The sequence below is a fragment of the Primulina huaijiensis genome, chromosome 4 (assembly GCF_012295235.1).
Source record: "Primulina huaijiensis isolate GDHJ02 chromosome 4, ASM1229523v2, whole genome shotgun sequence".
Classification (NCBI taxonomy): Eukaryota; Viridiplantae; Streptophyta; class Magnoliopsida; order Lamiales; family Gesneriaceae; genus Primulina; species Primulina huaijiensis.
Window position 1 is genome coordinate 23,810,357 of NC_133309.1, and position 16,247 is coordinate 23,826,603.

The 16,247-nt window shown below is 33.8% G+C and overlaps 3 protein-coding genes across 5 annotated transcripts; all 3 read left to right on the forward strand.

Moving 5' to 3' along the window:
* The first annotated feature begins 445 nt into the window (after positions 1–445).
* LOC140975578 (plant intracellular Ras-group-related LRR protein 7-like) lies at positions 446–4,472 on the forward strand. 2 transcript variants are annotated; one of them, XM_073439355.1, is made up of 10 exons: positions 446–764; positions 1,293–1,362; positions 1,565–1,611; positions 2,127–2,235; positions 2,360–2,445; positions 2,933–3,023; positions 3,489–3,574; positions 3,929–4,015; positions 4,107–4,242; positions 4,401–4,472. In XM_073439355.1, the coding sequence occupies exons 1-9, from the start codon at positions 666–668 to the stop codon at positions 4,215–4,217; spliced, it is 786 nt and encodes a 261-aa protein (XP_073295456.1). In that variant the 5' UTR covers positions 446–665; the 3' UTR covers positions 4,218–4,242; positions 4,401–4,472. The 2 variants fall into 2 exon arrangements, with proteins under 2 accessions (XP_073295456.1, XP_073295455.1); XM_073439354.1 differs by having other exon boundaries at positions 4,107–4,472.
* Positions 4,473–5,980: 1,508 nt separating this feature from the next.
* Positions 5,981–10,216, forward strand: LOC140975579 (uncharacterized). Its single transcript, XM_073439356.1, has 3 exons — positions 5,981–6,611; positions 7,789–7,935; positions 8,368–10,216. The coding sequence occupies exons 2-3, from the start codon at positions 7,794–7,796 to the stop codon at positions 9,747–9,749; spliced, it is 1,524 nt and encodes a 507-aa protein (XP_073295457.1). The 5' UTR covers positions 5,981–6,611; positions 7,789–7,793; the 3' UTR covers positions 9,750–10,216.
* Positions 10,217–12,518: 2,302 nt separating this feature from the next.
* Positions 12,519–15,073, forward strand: LOC140975580 (uncharacterized). 2 transcript variants are annotated; one of them, XM_073439357.1, is made up of 2 exons: positions 12,519–12,763; positions 12,865–15,073. In XM_073439357.1, the coding sequence occupies exon 2, from the start codon at positions 13,232–13,234 to the stop codon at positions 14,774–14,776; it is 1,545 nt and encodes a 514-aa protein (XP_073295458.1). In that variant the 5' UTR covers positions 12,519–12,763; positions 12,865–13,231; the 3' UTR covers positions 14,777–15,073. The 2 variants fall into 2 exon arrangements, with proteins under 2 accessions (XP_073295458.1, XP_073295459.1); XM_073439358.1 differs by having other exon boundaries at positions 12,869–15,073.
* The last annotated feature ends 1,174 nt before the right edge of the window (positions 15,074–16,247 follow it).

Here is a 16,247-nt window from a genome sequence, read left to right on the forward strand (position 1 = left end):
GCTCACAGTTAAATTGATCATGAGTTATTCGAAACTCGATTGGATAAAAGTTTTTTTTGGGATCGTTTAATAGGGTTCATTAAGGTAAACGGACCAAACTCAAACTTTAAAATATTAGGCTCATTATCATGTTCGTTATTAGGGTCATGAGACGGTCTCACGGATCATATTTTGTGAGACATATATCTTATTTGGGTCATCCATAAAAAAATATTACTTTTTATGCTAAGAGTATTACTTTTTGTTGTGAATAACGGTAGTGTTAACCCGTCTTACAGATAAATATTCGTAAAACAGTCTCACAAAAAACTTATTTCAAATTTAAATATTCAAGAATTCGACTTAACTCGATTACATCTTTAATAAAAGAACTTCAACGCTCACCCGTATCAAAGTTAATAAAATAGATGCACTTGTAACCGAGTAAACTGCATGCCAACGCGGTTTGTCATTCCCAAGTGTCACAATTCTCTCTCCAAATTCCGTCTGATCGAATCCTGATATTTCTCAATCATAAACCCTTTTCTCCATACGACTTTTGACATTTATCCTCCATTGTCAAATTCCGAAGAATTTGAATAAAAATTGGGAAAAATCGTGCAGTCTGTGTAGCTTTTGTTTTTAATGTTCATCTTGATCGTTGAAGTTGATTTAAATTGAGCTGAATGGGTTGTTGCAGCAGTAAGAACGCCGATTCCAGAGCGAGTCGCGTCGCTCGATGGCGATCAACGGGGATTGTAGCCTTGCGCGACTCTAAATTGAAGGTACCATCTTTTTTTTTAAAAAAAAATTATTGTTACTATTGTTGTCATTATTGTTAAATGCGTTATACTTTAAGGTGATCGGATACGTGGGATTCTCTTTTCTTTCTGAATTTTCATGATAGATTTAGTGGATGGTGAATTGGTGTTGAAAATGATTCGCATGGAAGGAATGAAGCATTTCTGAATATTTATGTGGTGTTATTGTTACAGGTTTTATTTGTTTGAATAATGGATAATTTCAGTTTGGAAAATTTAGGAAGATGTAAGGACATAATTTTGGTAATCCATATTGTTCTGTAGGTTGAGTTAGTTTCAGGCAGTTAAGTGTTTGTGGATTCTTGTTGAAGATACAAGTTGATTTTGGTATTCTCTATTGTTGACAAGGTTCTTTAATATTGTAGCAAATTGATGGTAACTTGTCTGACAATATATTTGATGTTTGAATGCTGAAAATATTTTTCTCCTAACGTGTGTATGTGTTATGTTGACCGGAAATGTTGATCTTTTTCTCTCTACCATGGTTTACAGACATTTCCCGATGAAGTTCTCAATTTGGAGAGATCAGTGCGCACACTTGATTTAACGCATAATAGATTAGGTAATGTTTCAAGTATAAAAAACAATTTAGTCATTGTTACTGTTCTAATTACAATTGGTTTTTAACCCGAACTTGGATTACGGTGGGGCACTAGTGTGTCTTGTAGATTTGCAAATTCATTACTAGACAAAAACTATTACCTTTGCTCTTGTAGTCTTGTCAATCACTTTAATTTTCTAAAATCTCTTCTCTGCTTTAACAGTTGATGTTCCGGTGGAGATAAGCAAATTGATTAATTTGCAGCGTTTGGTAAGAATTAAGATTTGCATGTATTAATCTTGGTGACTTTTTTTTTTTAATATTTGTTGCATGAGTTAAATACTTTCTATTGTAAAGGCTAATATTACATGTTTTAATCCGTGATTAATTCTTCTGTATCTTTTTGTGATAGTTTGAGACAATCTAAAATGTATTATTTTTGGATAGTTGTGATTTTACATGATATATGTAAATTTAAAAAATATTAGTATGATATTTTCAAGAGTTCGCAGATGTTGCATATTTGTTTTACTCTTTATGTAATTTAAAATTGTTCAGGTTTTTCATGATTGTCTTAAATGAAACAAAAGAAAACACTTTCTGTCCGAACTAAGACCTTTATTGCACTATGTCTTTCAATACGAAAACCTACAACAATTTTATTTGTCATGGTATTAGTTTCATCATGCAATGCCCTTGAATAGGTTGTTACTTCTAAAGATTGAATTATATCATTCCGACATCTGTTTTCTCACATATATGGTTGATTAACCTTTGTTTCACAGATTTTAGCTGATAATCTTATTGAGCGTCTTCCAATGAACTTAGGAAAGCTTCAGTCTTTAAAGGTTATGACACTCGACGGAAATAAAGTGACCACATTGCCTGATGAATGTGAGTTTCTTGGTCTCAAAATGAAAGGATTGTACTTCAATATGTTGTTGAAACCACCCCTTTACTGCTTTAACCTGAAGGTTCTAACATTAAATTGACTAGTGAAACTTATTGTGAATTTCAGTGGGCCAGTTGGTGAAACTTGAGAGGCTATCAATATCGGGAAATTTGCTGATTCAGTTGCCTGAAACTATAGGGAGCTTGCGCAATGTGAGTTGCTTATTCTAGTGTTTCACTTACGATTCAGTGAATTTTCAGATTTTGTGACTTTACATGTTTCTTACTGTTTTCTCCCGCTTTAGAGAAATTTAACAAACTTCATTATTTTACCTATTTATTATGATGTCAATCAGTGCTGATATAACAAGTTAGCCAACTGATTAGAATCATAATATAGTTCAGGGGTTTAGTTGTGAAAGGTCCACTCCAGTTGATTGTATCTTGTCCATGCACCTGACAATGATCTGGTAGTTTATTATGAAAAATACACAATGCAAAGATAAATTGTAGCTTTTCCATGTGTTCTATCAAATATTTCACATAATGAACCGGTGAAAATGGTCCATCACGAAATTGTTTGATTTTGAATTCGTTGCTTGACTTGATTTTGGATGTAATCTCTATTATTTGATAACAATAGCTTGTTTTATATGCTGTATATTCTGAAAAAAGTCTTTCAAAACTTTGGACTCTGCAGTTGGTGCTGTTAAATGTATCAAACAACGAAATAAAGTTTCTTCCGGAGTCAATTGGTAGCTGTTACTCGCTGGAGGAGTTTCAAGCTAATGGTACTTTCAGATTTATCTTTTTGTAATTTTTTTGCAAAACTCAATTCAATTATACAAATTGAATGTCCTGGCAGTGCAAAATTTGAGGTTGTGAAATATACCAATTACTTGAATTCCTAAGAATAGTACAGAATGTAATTAGCCTCCAATGGCTTTAATTCTGTACTTAGCCTCCAATGGCTTTAAGTTAGCATAGACCACCACTCAATTAGCAACAAATGGAATAGTGTTCATTTGAGGAACTTGTCTGATTTTGTCCATAGCTTCTTCCAGTGCTTGGTGTTTATATATGAGTCTCAGTTTCTTAATGATCCATTCATTCCTTTCACATAGATACAATTTATATGGTGCAAAAGAGAGATTGGTTAGAAGGATGGATGTCTTATACTTCTATTGTTCTCTTCATATGCATTATTGAATTTTAATTTCTATATATATATATATATATATATATATATGGTACAGAAAATTCTATTGAAGAGCTTCCTGCTTCAGTTTGCAATCTCGTTAATCTAAAGTCACTCTGTTTGGATAATAATGGCGTGAAGCAGGTATCAGTTAAATTTGTTTTATTTTTGGTGTTATGTTTTTTGATTGAAATTTCTTTCTTACCTTAGTGTCAAGTAAATGATTGTTATGCTTTATTTTAATGCACGTAGTATGTGGTGCCTGTTGCATATTAGGTTATGGTGTGTGAGAATGCTAAAATGACCCAAAATAATCTGTGGTGCTGTTTTTTTTCCTTTTAAAAAATTATATATTTGTTGCAACCTGAGTAACTTTAATTGAGACTCTTGTTCTAACGCCCCAAAGTTATAACTTTTTCCATGTAATGTCGTCTGGCTGATAATTTGAAGTCTTCCTACTATCAACGGATTTATTAATTGGTGTCCTACACTTCACAGATACCTCCAAACTTATTGAAAGATTGCAAAAGTTTGCAGAATATATCCCTCCATGGAAACCCAATTTCTATGGATCATTTTCAACAGGTTAAACCATTAAATATTTTACACGCCTGTGTTGTACATCTTGTTCTGCAAGCATTCACCATCTTTTTTTTTTATCTCTTGTTCTTGTCAGATGGAAGGGTTCCCAGAATTCGAGTCTCGGAGGAAAAGAAAGTTTGACAAACAGATTGATTCTAATGTGATGATCAGCTCCAAAGGCCTCGATGAGGGTGTTGACCTGTAAATCTCGCAACTGAAATTTTTGTGAGGTTTGAACACTTTCTCACGGTCACGGAAATATTTTCGTTTTGTTTGAAGTTAACTATCTTCCTGAATACTACTTCATCATAACATTTTGGTAGCCGTTCTTCGTTCTACTCTGATATTGCTTAGTTCCCAGATGTAAATTTAGTGTATGTTTCTGCAGTTGTGGTATGTCATAATATTCGGGATTAAGACTCTTCGAAATTCAATAACAAGCCACCATCTTTTTATGATCTTTTTCTGCTGCCGATTATTTATCAGTATGCCCATATTTCTTAGCTCGTCTCCCCTTGTTCGACCGCCATATGCATCTCCTGTAGTTCTGCACTGTGACAGCCATGTAAATAATAATAACAACAATATTTTCTGGTTGTATTGTATATTTCAAAAAGATAATTTTAATGATTAATGTATAAGCTTCAAAATAAATTTCGCAATCGAGTTTTAAATATCAAGAAAAAGAAAAATGGTATATATATATATATACAAAAATAAACATATTAGCTGCGAAAATGGTTTATGGTATTGTGGTCAATTCCACAACTTAAAACAAGGATAAATTATATCAGTAATTTCTATGCGAATTAAAAAATAAAAAAAAAATCCGTCTCGCCGTATTTTAAAAAACAGACATAAAACCTCACACTTGAGTTTTTTAAGAGTAAATTATATATATAAAAAAAAAACCCTTAATCATACGTTAAACTTAAAGTTCGGTTCATACATCAATCTCTGATGGTCAAAATTTTTTTTTTTATTGTAGTTTGGAAATTTATTGTGCACTCTTTGATGCTCAATAAAATCAATAAGTGATTGAAAGTAAAGGAGGGCGTAAGTTTGTCTATGAAAGTTCGAAAACTAAGCTTCTACATCTCTCATTCTTCTGTTTTCCCAAGGATTCTTAATTCGATATGTTCAGAAACATGCTTTTGACAGTTATAGTGATTCTCACAATACTACAAAATTCGTGTAATAAAAAAAATAAACGAGGATACAAAGTGCACAATATGATCCTTAATTGATCTGATAGAACTTTGTACATGTGCAAAGACAACTTAAAAATAATTCTTGTAAAAGATGATGTACGATTTGAGAATGCTTGATGAGGTCAATGCAACAATAATCTCTTTATTCTTGATGCATATATTTTTTTATAGGTGTTTGTCCCCAACGTTAATAAATAGATACAGTAGACATAGATGAACTAAGTAGCCGACAATTAAGCAGAAAATGCCACGTGTCTTTGTTGCGTTTCCAAAGATAGTAGCGGGTAATTCAAATTCTTTGAACACTAGCTAAAATAGGTAACCAACATATTTTTTATTCTGTTTTGCTGACAACTCTTTGAATAAATTAAGCGATAGTCTGTTTTCTTCATAGAATGTTGTCATATTAACATAAAAGATGATATGTTTTGCAGACAGAATAAATGTCGACAACTTGGTTCCATTCGAGCTGTTGTAGATACTTATCAGATCAGTAGAGTTGGATCTCATCTTGGGTCATTGTAGTTGAACAATACAAATGATGCTCTTTCATTGATAGTCTTGTCAGTTCGATTTAATGATTCAAGTATTTAGTAATTTATCACCAAATAAAAGAGTTTTATGGTTTAGTTGACAATAACAAATATTTTCAGGGATGTTTTTGCAAAAAACAAATAATTGTTTGCAAGGGCAATGATGTAATTTCATTTCGATCTTGTTACAGTATCGTCACTAACAATAGCTTTCCTATTTATTAATTATATAAGTCAAACAAAATAATTTTCCCCTCTTTTCGATCCCCTTTATTATTTCCTCAATTTCACCTATTTTTCTCTTCTAAATCTTGAAATTGAGAGCATATCCTTTCAATTCGGTTGTTTATCTTTTTATTGATACCTCATTTACCTTCCTTCGTTTATGGAATTGAAATCTAGGGTTAGGGTTTGTAGTTGTTCTATTCAAGATGGATCTTGTCGAATTAAGCTGTGATTTGCGCAGACCGTTTCGTATTTCTTTGTTTTTTCACGGCTTCCTAAATTTTTGTTGAATTTTGGAAAATTAGAAAAAATATCATCATCATTGTTTCGTGATTTAATTGTTTTTGTATTTTGATTTCAATTTTTCTGATAGTTTCTTGGATTTTCGAAACCAAGTTTTTCGATTTTTGGGTAAAGTTTTGCGGATTGATTTGTTTGTGTCTGTAATTTGGGGATCTAGGGTTTGTTTGGTTTTTTTTAAAATAAAATTTCTCTGGAGAATTTTTTTAATTGGAACGGCAGCAAGAAAATTGCTTCGGTGCTTAGTAGTTTTTGCCAAGTCCATTGATATACGATCAGCAATTTATCGGTCAGCTGTTCCGTTTGATTCGAAGATTCTATTATTTAGAGGTATGGAAATATTTTTTAGAAATTTTGTTAAATTTTCCTGGCTTATTTTGAATTTTCTTTGCTTAGAGGAGCTTCATTTTTTCTCCATTTATATTTATTTTATACTTCAGCCATTTAGCTTCCCTGACATAAAATAAAGATTCAAAGTTTAGTGACATCACCTTACTTGATGCATGACCTTATCTTGCTTTTTGGTGGAGCCCAACTTATCACTTATAGGTTTTATTTCAAATAACATTTATTTACCATTCTTGATATGTAGCATGGTCGTGGGATAAAAATCTGGAGTGCTGGTATCCCAGATTTCAAATTGCAAATGCTGTGAAACAAATTTAGACATGCACCACTAATCTGCCTATGCTTTACATGAAATATTAGAACAGAATTCTAAAACAAAATATCCGAGCTGTAGTTGCCCATATTCCAAATAGTATTCCGGATTCTATTCCATGCATCATGAAAGAAAATATGGCTAGGCATTTGGACCTGAAATTCTAAATATTAGTGGATGCTTGCTATTTTTACTTGATTGACTGTGTTTGAAGTGTTACTGAACTGCATATTTTTCTTATTAGTTTGAAATCCTAAATTTTCAGTTGAAACTTATTGATTTTCATCATTATTATTCAGAGGCGTAACCCTTTTTAGAGGTCTAGTAGCTGTTGGTTGGTATCATTTATTGCTGAAATAATTTTTTGCCTATTCTGGACTCAGTAGGTATTTTCTCTATGGAGATGTTTAATGATTTTAATGCCATTATAGAAATCCGATGATTGGGTATCCTGGCTGGATCTATGCTGTGATGGCCTAATAAATTGTTTTCGAGCAAACCATGATAAAACTATGAAGTACTTTCTTATATGAGTTTCTAATTAAAGGGGTCCGTTTTTCGTCATTGTTTAATTTAGAATTACCTGTCATGCTTTATATTATATGTCAAGATGCATGCAAAATTACTTTACCTTGGCATAGCTGAAGCAGAATGGGGGGAAGAGATTTTATTTTCTGTTGTAGCTTGTATTCCTTTTCTGTTTTCTTTTACGTTATCTGTGAAAGTTGCGTAAAGTGTTTAGTCTTTTCAGAGCTGCATATATGTTCAATTTTATTTTCTGTTTAGTCTTGTGGTGAATTTTCTTCTCTGTTGAGTTTTTTCCCAAACGTTTTTGCCCTTTTGCAGTTAAAATGGTACAGAAACGCACTTTTGACGAGGACGAGTCAATTGGAGTTTCATCTAAACAACCTAGGCAAATCGAGCCAAATAAGCAACTCATTACAACTTTGGAATTTCCTTCTGAATCTGCAGTTCTGAGTCCTTATGTTTCAGGTGGGGAAAAGAAAATGGCATATTCCTGACCTTCTAAAAATGCTTAGCCTAAGGGTCTAAGTCACATAGCAAGCTCCACAGAGTTGAACAATAGCGTCTGTGTTCAGTGTTCTTCAATTGTCCATGTCTCCATGAATTCAATGTACTACCTGAGATCTAAGAAATGATTTGGATGTGTTCACTGTAAAAATGTATTTAAAGTTTGGTCCTGAGAGATCTCGTGATGTTGGAGAATCGGCAAATTATAAGATTTATTTGATTCTTTGTTTCAGCGTTCTAAATATTCTGTTGTTAAATATCATCTGTGTTTAACTGCCCTACAATTCAAGGTTTGGAACTGAAATTTTGGTTTTCTAGTCTGTGAAACTTGAATTTTGTTTTTCTAGTCTGAGTTCATTTGTTTGTCAATTGACTGAAACCATTGTGTTTTAGGTAAAGGGGATAACCGTTCAGCTAAAATTAAGCCTGAATATATCGAGAAGTTCCATATTACTGGTGCGGATCCTCTATTTTTCATCAAGAAAGATGTTGCATCTGCAGCCTCCAGTTCTCTTCCCTACAGTTCCTGGGCCACCAGCAGTGTCTGTGAAGAGGATATAAGGTTGGAGTGGCCATTTCACATGTTGTCGTCCCCTGATTATCATAATACTGAACGTCCACCAAGGGCCAATGTGCACCATGCAGAGATTTATTCTTTTCTTTTGGATCATCCTCCTCGAAAAGTTGTTCCTGTGGGACCAGATTTCCAGGCTAATGTACTGGAATGGGTTGAGCATGGAAATCAGAGGACACTTAAACGCTCGAAGTATCCACAGGAAGAATCTAATCTGATTTCTCAAGCTCCAGAATCTGTTCCTTTCAAGCCTTTTGATTCTGAGAAGGAATTGGCTGGGTGTCGAGTCATTCCAATGCCAGAATCAATATTGCCTGCAGAGAGCAATGAGGTTGGGGTTGGTAGAGTAGATTGTTCATGTGAAGACATGGGCTCAATCAGATGTGTCCGACAACACATTCTAGAAGCCAGAGAGAAACTCAAAAGAACATTCAGGCGTGAGACTTTTGCTGAGCTCGGTTTCTGTGATATGGGAGAGTTAGTTGCGGAGAAATGGAGTGAAGACGAAGAGCAATTATTTCATGAGGTTGTATTTTCCAATCCTGTATCAGTAGGAAAGAACTTTTGGGACCATCTAGCGGTTGTATTTCCCTCCAGGACAAGGAAGGAAATTGTCAGTTATTATTTTAATGTCTTTATGCTTCGAAAACGTGCTGAGCAAAACAGGATTGATCCAATGAACATTGACAGCGATGATGATCAATGGCAGTGGACTGACGATTCTAGTGATGATGAGGTTGAAGTTGATGAAGATGATGGTTTTGAGCTTGAATCGCCTTTAGAAGCCGATAGACATGAAACCTTTGATAAAGTCACGCATCCATCTGGCGAGGATGTTTGCCAGACAACCGCTGCATATCCTGGTAATATACATGCCACCTGCAAGATTTCAGGTGGCGACCATTCTCATGAAACTGGCAGTCCTGGTATTAAAAATGAACCTCGTACATCTGGTGATGCTGTTGTTGCTCTTGACGAGTGTGCGGAGAAAAGTGATGATCATAGACAATGGACTGGCACTAATGGGGCCAGTGGACATGACTTTATGTTGGAGGCTTGTAACTCTCGAGAATGGGAAGGCGGGTACATGGCTCACACAAGAAATGAAGCGGATCTCTTGCCCACATGCAGTATGATCGAAGAAGTGTTTGGTACTGGATCTTGGAACTGCAAGGCCCGGGATGGACAGAGCTTGAGCTAGCATCGGATAGCTTCTTTGATCTCGAATGCTTTTGCTTGCTTTATGGCTTTTAACACCTTGGCTCAGGTAACCAACAGATCTACTCCGGAGAACAGTTCCAATTTTCCTTGTACATTTTCAGCACCTGCTGATTCTGTAAGACTTGATAATTGATATCATTTGGCAGTCTTTATTTTACTAGTTTACCCGTTCGTCTCTCCCCTGTTTTCTCGGTCTTTCGACCTCAAAATCCTGAGATTTATGTTTTAGCCGATTACAATGGCATGAAAACACTCTGTAAATTCTCTAATTTATGGCTTTTTAAGAGCCGAGGGTATTTACCCTTGTAAATTATTTATCACCCCTTGAACAGATTTTTTTTTGAAGGGGAGTTTGCTTGTTTGTTAATTAGCCTGAAAAACTTGAATATTGAAGTATGGGACAGTTGGGATCAAAATCTCTCCTTCAACATGCAGTGGTTTTTATTATATTTTATTTATTGCATACTTTGTGTTTTTTCTTACATCTTTGCTAGCTGTACTAATCATTAACTAAGTCAAAAATAATAGTGGTATTCGAGGGACAGGTGGGAGTTTGGAGTGTTTCTTGAACATGTGTTACACAGAAACATGCTAATAATATGTACACAAATATACATAGAATTATGTTCAAATATATACATAGAAATACCATTAAAATATATATTTGTATGCATTATAATATGTGAAAATTAGATTTTGTGTTCCAAGCATATTACACTTTAATTTATGTTGATATCCAAATGTTTTTTCCTTTGTTCAATTTTAAATAAATATTTGATTAGTGCATTAATAATTGTTACATTGTTGTCACTTTTATTCTCAGTTCTCATCTATATATTTCCTAATATTTATGTAGTCTAACAATCATTTACCTACAATAATTTATAGACGTGAAAAACTATGTTTCTTGGAAAATATTAAAGAAACTATTAGGTAGATCGTGCAACTCTCCATTGGTTGAAGTCTAGGTAAAAATTGTTCCTTTTAATAATCTATTCGTACCCATGTCTATCTTTATTACATGAGAGTGATTGATTAATCAGAGTTTCAAACTTATAAAAATATTTGTTTATTAATATACATACACTATTCATTATATATAGAACCATCCCTAATGTTTAACGACGATTCATTAAAAACCGTCGCTAAACAACGCATTTTTTTGTGGTGTATTATATGTGTGCCTAATATATAGATAGGCCATCACTTAGGATTTAATTATCATAATAACTCATTGTGATGTTAGGATAGGTTCTAGAGCAAATTGTTGGAACAATTTGACCAATAAAGCCAAAAGAAAGGTATCTTATCTTTCTTGTACTTAATGATGTTAATAAGGTAGCAGAGAGAAGACAAGTGAGTGGCCAACCTTTTGCTTGGAAGGTGTTTGCTTGTCAATTTAAGCATCACTTTGGGGCAATCTATGAACTTTGCTCACAAGTGAAGTCACTTTATTAATGCAAATGTTTTCAAATGCAAAAAAGCATTAATGTTTATTGTTGAGAAGCTTTGGATTGATTAATCGGTTAAATGAATCACGGAAAAAATCGAGAATAAATTATATTGTACATTTAAAATTTGAATATCATCTCTCATCTTCTTGGTTTGCCATTGTAGCAAATCTATGGTTTGATCTAATGCGTCTCCGTGGTGACTATGGAACCCGATTAAGCAAATTAACTTAGGTATATTAGATTTAACTTTAAATTAATTTCCATATAATACAGCTAAATCTTGGAGTGGAAATGCAGGCTAAAACATTGGTATTAGAAGACATTTGAAAGTGCGGTTTTTGCAATGAAAAAAGCCGGCATGGCAGCAAATTTGGGCCGGCACTGTCACTGCTGCTGCATGCTCAGCTTCTATGCTAGCTGCATCATCAAGTTGTCAACTAAGTTTTTGTATTAAAATAACGATTTCCATGGTGTAGAATAATACATTTTCCTGTCACCTTTCTTGTTTATATTTTATACCATTTTTTTTAAAAAAAAAAATTGAATGTTGTTTTTTACACCTAAAAATTTGATGGGTCGATATCATTTTTCTCCCACTCTGTTTTGTTAAAGTGGGTGGCAAATACTTGTAGAAAAGTGAGGTGGAATCCCCCTTAAAAATAATAAATTAAATAAAAGACTAAATAGAGGCAAAGATCCATAACTTGAACAGCTACTTATTTGTTGGATCCACCAGAATGATACTTACAAAGAAATGCACGGTTAATACCAAAGAACACCAACTTAATTTGTTTTTATTTGAAAATATATAAAGTTCATATGATTAAGATACTAAGGTGAGTGTTTGCAAAAGATTATGCTTTTAGAGAATTCATCGAGTTTATAGATTATGAAGAAGTGAATTTTTTTTTATGATATTTGGTAAATAAGTGATTCTAATTCTAACTTTTTAATAAAATACCAAAAATATCTTTATTGAATTGTTTGTAAAAGATATAGTTTGAAGGTGTAAATGAATGTAACAAGTCGTTTTGGATCAGACAAAAATATCGAAGGTGAGAGTATCCAGAAAATTTTAATCATTTTTTAAGAATCAGAATGCGACCAGTTTGTGGATTTCAATTAAATTGAGTGTTGTTAAGAAAAAAATTGAGTGAAATGAAAGTGGAAATTCATTTTTTCATAGATGGCACACACCTGTACCAGATAAAACTTGTTGTCTGCTCCTATATTCCAATTGGAGCTGAAGTTAAGCAAGAGGAGTAAGGATATCTTGAAGGGCCCCCCACCAATTTATTGCCACTTTCTTTGCTTTGTTTCTCTTTTTTATCTTAGCTTTCATGCATGGAAATCTCCTCCCTAGTGTAGTTTGTGACAGAGATAAATTTAATATAATTATATATAATTCTTTAATTATTTGTTTCTTGTTTTATATTGGCTTGCTCTTTGCCATCATTTACAACAAAGCCAACTGATTCTGCTCTTTCCAATTTGATATTTACTTCAACTTTCATCTACCCTAAAGCTACTACTTCTACAAGTAAGAGTAGCTTAAAAAGAGAGTCTCTTCCTCAGTTGCTAACTGAACTGCTCTTTTTTCTCTTTTTGTTCTTGTTTTTTCATATATTTTTTTCTTGTCAGTCAGGTCTTGTTCAGCTCTGGAAATCCGACAAATTCTTGAATCTTTTTTCTCTCCAGCTGGTCAAGATTCAAGAAATCGAAGCTCTCGTCTGCTTCAGGCTTAAAATTCGTGTTTCTTGATTTGGGATACTGGTTATAAGTTTGGGATTAGAGAAACTGGAATCCCAGTTCTGGTTTGACTTTAATTTCATGTTTTCTTGATATTTTGGTTTCTTGATTTGATCTTCTGCATTTTCTGTGCTGTTTCATTAGCACAGAGGTCAGAATTGTAGCATTCCCTTGATTCCAATCAGCCAAGTTTTCAGCTTTTCTTGATTTGTTTGTGATCCGTTTCTCACCTTTATTTCTGTGAAATTTCAACTAAATTATGGAGAAACTGAAGCATACCTGCAAATTCTGCAACAAAAGTTTCTCCTGTGGCAGATCCTTAGGTGGCCACATGAGGTCTCATTTGATCAATGTTTCATTTGATCAAACTCAGAAAAATGATAACAAGTTGCAAAAGAAGAAACTCCCACCTCATACAAATGGCAAAAACAATGCGAAACTCAATGAGATTGTAGTAATTGGAAGCCGAGTCAGTTCGGACGAGACAAAAAATTTCTCAAAGTCGATTAAAGAAGTGGATACTTTGCTTCAAAGAAAGCACTGTAAAGAATGCGGCAAAAGTTTCCGATCTTGGAGGGCTTTGTTTGGCCACATGAAATCTCACTCTCTTAGTGGAAGGATTGAAAATAGCTTGGAAGAAGATTCTCAGGACAGTTTGGATGATCATCGAAAAGTAATCATGGATAGCTGTTCAGATATCGAAGAAGCGACTCCCTTTTGCAAGAAAAAGAGATCAGATAGATTGAAAAGGTGCACATCTACTGCAAATTCATCTTCTTTAGCACATTTTTCGTTGTATGTTTCTGATATCGATCAGCAAGAACAAGAAACGGTAGCTTTGAGTTTGATCATGCTTTCAAGGGATGTAAGGAAATGGGATGGTATGCATTCTTTTGATTCTTCTGATAATAATTTTGAGCTTTTAGAATCTAAGAATATCGGTAAAGTCGTGGACAAAAACTTGAAAACTGGCGAGTTCTTGAAGTTCAAGGAACTGAAAAATGGGAATTCTGAGGTGAAAACTCGATATTCAAGAAATGGGCACAAAACAAGCACGGAATTTCATGCAGATGAAAATTTTAAGAAGTTAAAGAATGTTGAAATTGGATGCAACGAATCTGAAGTTAGCTCCTTAAAGAATTGGATCAAGAAAAGTGAATTGGATCTGCTTGAAGAACGAGATTTCAAGAAGAAGAACAAGAGGAAATTTACTGATTCAAGTGATTCTGACTTGACTTTGCCTGTGGAAAACTACAAATTCCCATTATCCTACAACCCATTAGACTCCGAAGATTTCGAGAAAAACAGCAAATTTTTATGCACTATTTGTAAAAGAGCTTTCCCTTCTTACCAAGCTCTTGGGGGTCACAGAGCTAGCCATAAAAAGTTCAAAGGCTGCTGTGCTCCAAGAAGTGAAAACACAGAAAATTCACCAATTCAAAGTGATCAAAATTCCCAAAATATACATGATTCTGCAGCTAAAACTGCATCAGAAGTTGGGTTCAAGAAAGGTAAAGATCATGAATGCCCAATTTGCTTCAAGATTTTCCCATCAGGCCAAGCTTTAGGTGGGCACAAAAGATCACACTTGATTAGTCATCAAACCAAAAGTACTCATCCATCTACAGCACCTCAGAAACCAATACCCAAAATTCGAGACTTTCTTGATCTCAACATGCCTGCTCCTGTCGATGAAGAATTCAGTGACTTCAAATCTTGGTGGATAAGGATCAGCCATGAACAAGAGCACGGTCACAGTCACAAGAACAAGCACGAGCCGTTACTCGGCATTATCTCCAGCTGATACTCCTGTTGTTTGCTTACCTTTTACTAATTCACCAATTCATTGATTCTTTACTGAAAATTCAAGTGTTCTATGGCTATTAGCCACTAAAGTTGCATCAATTTTTACCAAAAAGTTTCCCATTAACCATTTTCTTGAGTCATCTCTTCCACTCGTTTTTACCGTTTCTAGATTATGTAATATTTGATCATTACTATATTCTTGTTCTTGCTTGAAAATGTTGTTAATCATTCATTTGATTGTAATTTCTATTTCATCTATACATCATCATCTACAAATTAAAGTCATATGCTGTAATTATCTTGACTTGGCAATGAAGCGAAATGAATGAAGTATTGAATATTGAACTTATTAATTAAGTATATACATTATGAAGTCATTACCATGTGGAGTCTTTTTATATTGTACACATATGCAAAGTTTACAAGTGAACTGAAGGTGTTGGTTTAGTCACCCACCATTTAAAATGACCACCCATCCCATTTTTTAAATAAAGTAAAATATTCTAGCTATATATTGTATTTTTTACGTCCTATAATGAGTTATTTACATTCAACTCCCTTAGATTTGATGTATTTGACACTTATATTACCTCATTTATATGTTATAATTTTTGCATCATATGGTAAGTGTCAAATGTTAGAAATTTTTTCTCAAAATCATGTTTTTTACGTATACATGAACATGAAAAAACTATATGCGGAAATAAATCGAGTGTTACCTCCGGCCATTGAAAATTTTGATTTCTCTGATTTTCTTCTCGGTTGAAGCCTTCTAAGCACTTCACGTTCTCTGTAGATGTTGTATATTTCTTATGAGATGTGTGTGCTTAGGGACCTCAATCGCTTCTATTTATAGGCGTTTCTCATACCATCGATGAGTGTATCGGGAGCCGAGATTCAGAAGAAGAATCGTGTACGCCTCTAAATTTTCTTGGCCGTCGCCAATTTCAATTTGTACACGCTACTTCTTTTAGTATGTGTCACGTTTTTCTTACATTCTCCCACTTGACACATATATCTCATTTACCATAGGAGAAAATAAAATACATGAATCATGGCGATATGTTATCTAAAAACGATTATTATCTTCTATGTATTACAATGTATTATATCTCTCAAATCTGTATAACTTAATGAATAAACCCAATGTTTATTCGAGGTCCAACTTTATTGATATTTCTCAAATCAATGAATGTGTACACAACAAATATGAGAAAATATCACATCATAGTTTCATTAAATTTGTTCTTTACAACAAAATTACATAAAGGAACCAAGTCTCATTCTTTCTGTATGATCCTTAAATTTCAATGGTGGCATGCCCTTAGTCAAAGGATCCGCAATCATCAATTCAGTGCTAATGTGCTCGATAAGTAACTTCTTATCTTTAACACGTTCTCGTATGGCTAAATACTTAATGTCGATGTGCTTGCTTCGACTACCACTTTTGTTATTTTTAGCCATAAAAA

What these genes read in the sequence shown, in the direction of transcription:
- LOC140975578 (XM_073439354.1), top strand. Translation starts at nt 666, where the DNA reads ATGGGTTGTTGCAGCAGTAAGAACGCCGATTCCAGAGCGAGTCGCGTC. An exon ending in GACCACATTGCCTGATGAAT is followed by an intron (nt 2,236 to 2,359) that starts GTGAGTTTCTTG and finishes TGTGAATTTCAG; the next exon opens with TGGGCCAGTTGGTGAAACTT. An exon ending in CTATAGGGAGCTTGCGCAAT is followed by an intron (nt 2,446 to 2,932) that starts GTGAGTTGCTTA and finishes TGGACTCTGCAG; the next exon opens with TTGGTGCTGTTAAATGTATC.
- LOC140975579 (XM_073439356.1), top strand. Translation starts at nt 7,794, where the DNA reads ATGGTACAGAAACGCACTTTTGACGAGGACGAGTCAATTGGAGTTTCA. An exon ending in TCTGAGTCCTTATGTTTCAG is followed by an intron (nt 7,936 to 8,367) that starts GTGGGGAAAAGA and finishes ATTGTGTTTTAG; the next exon opens with GTAAAGGGGATAACCGTTCA.
- LOC140975580 (XM_073439357.1), top strand. Translation starts at nt 13,232, where the DNA reads ATGGAGAAACTGAAGCATACCTGCAAATTCTGCAACAAAAGTTTCTCC.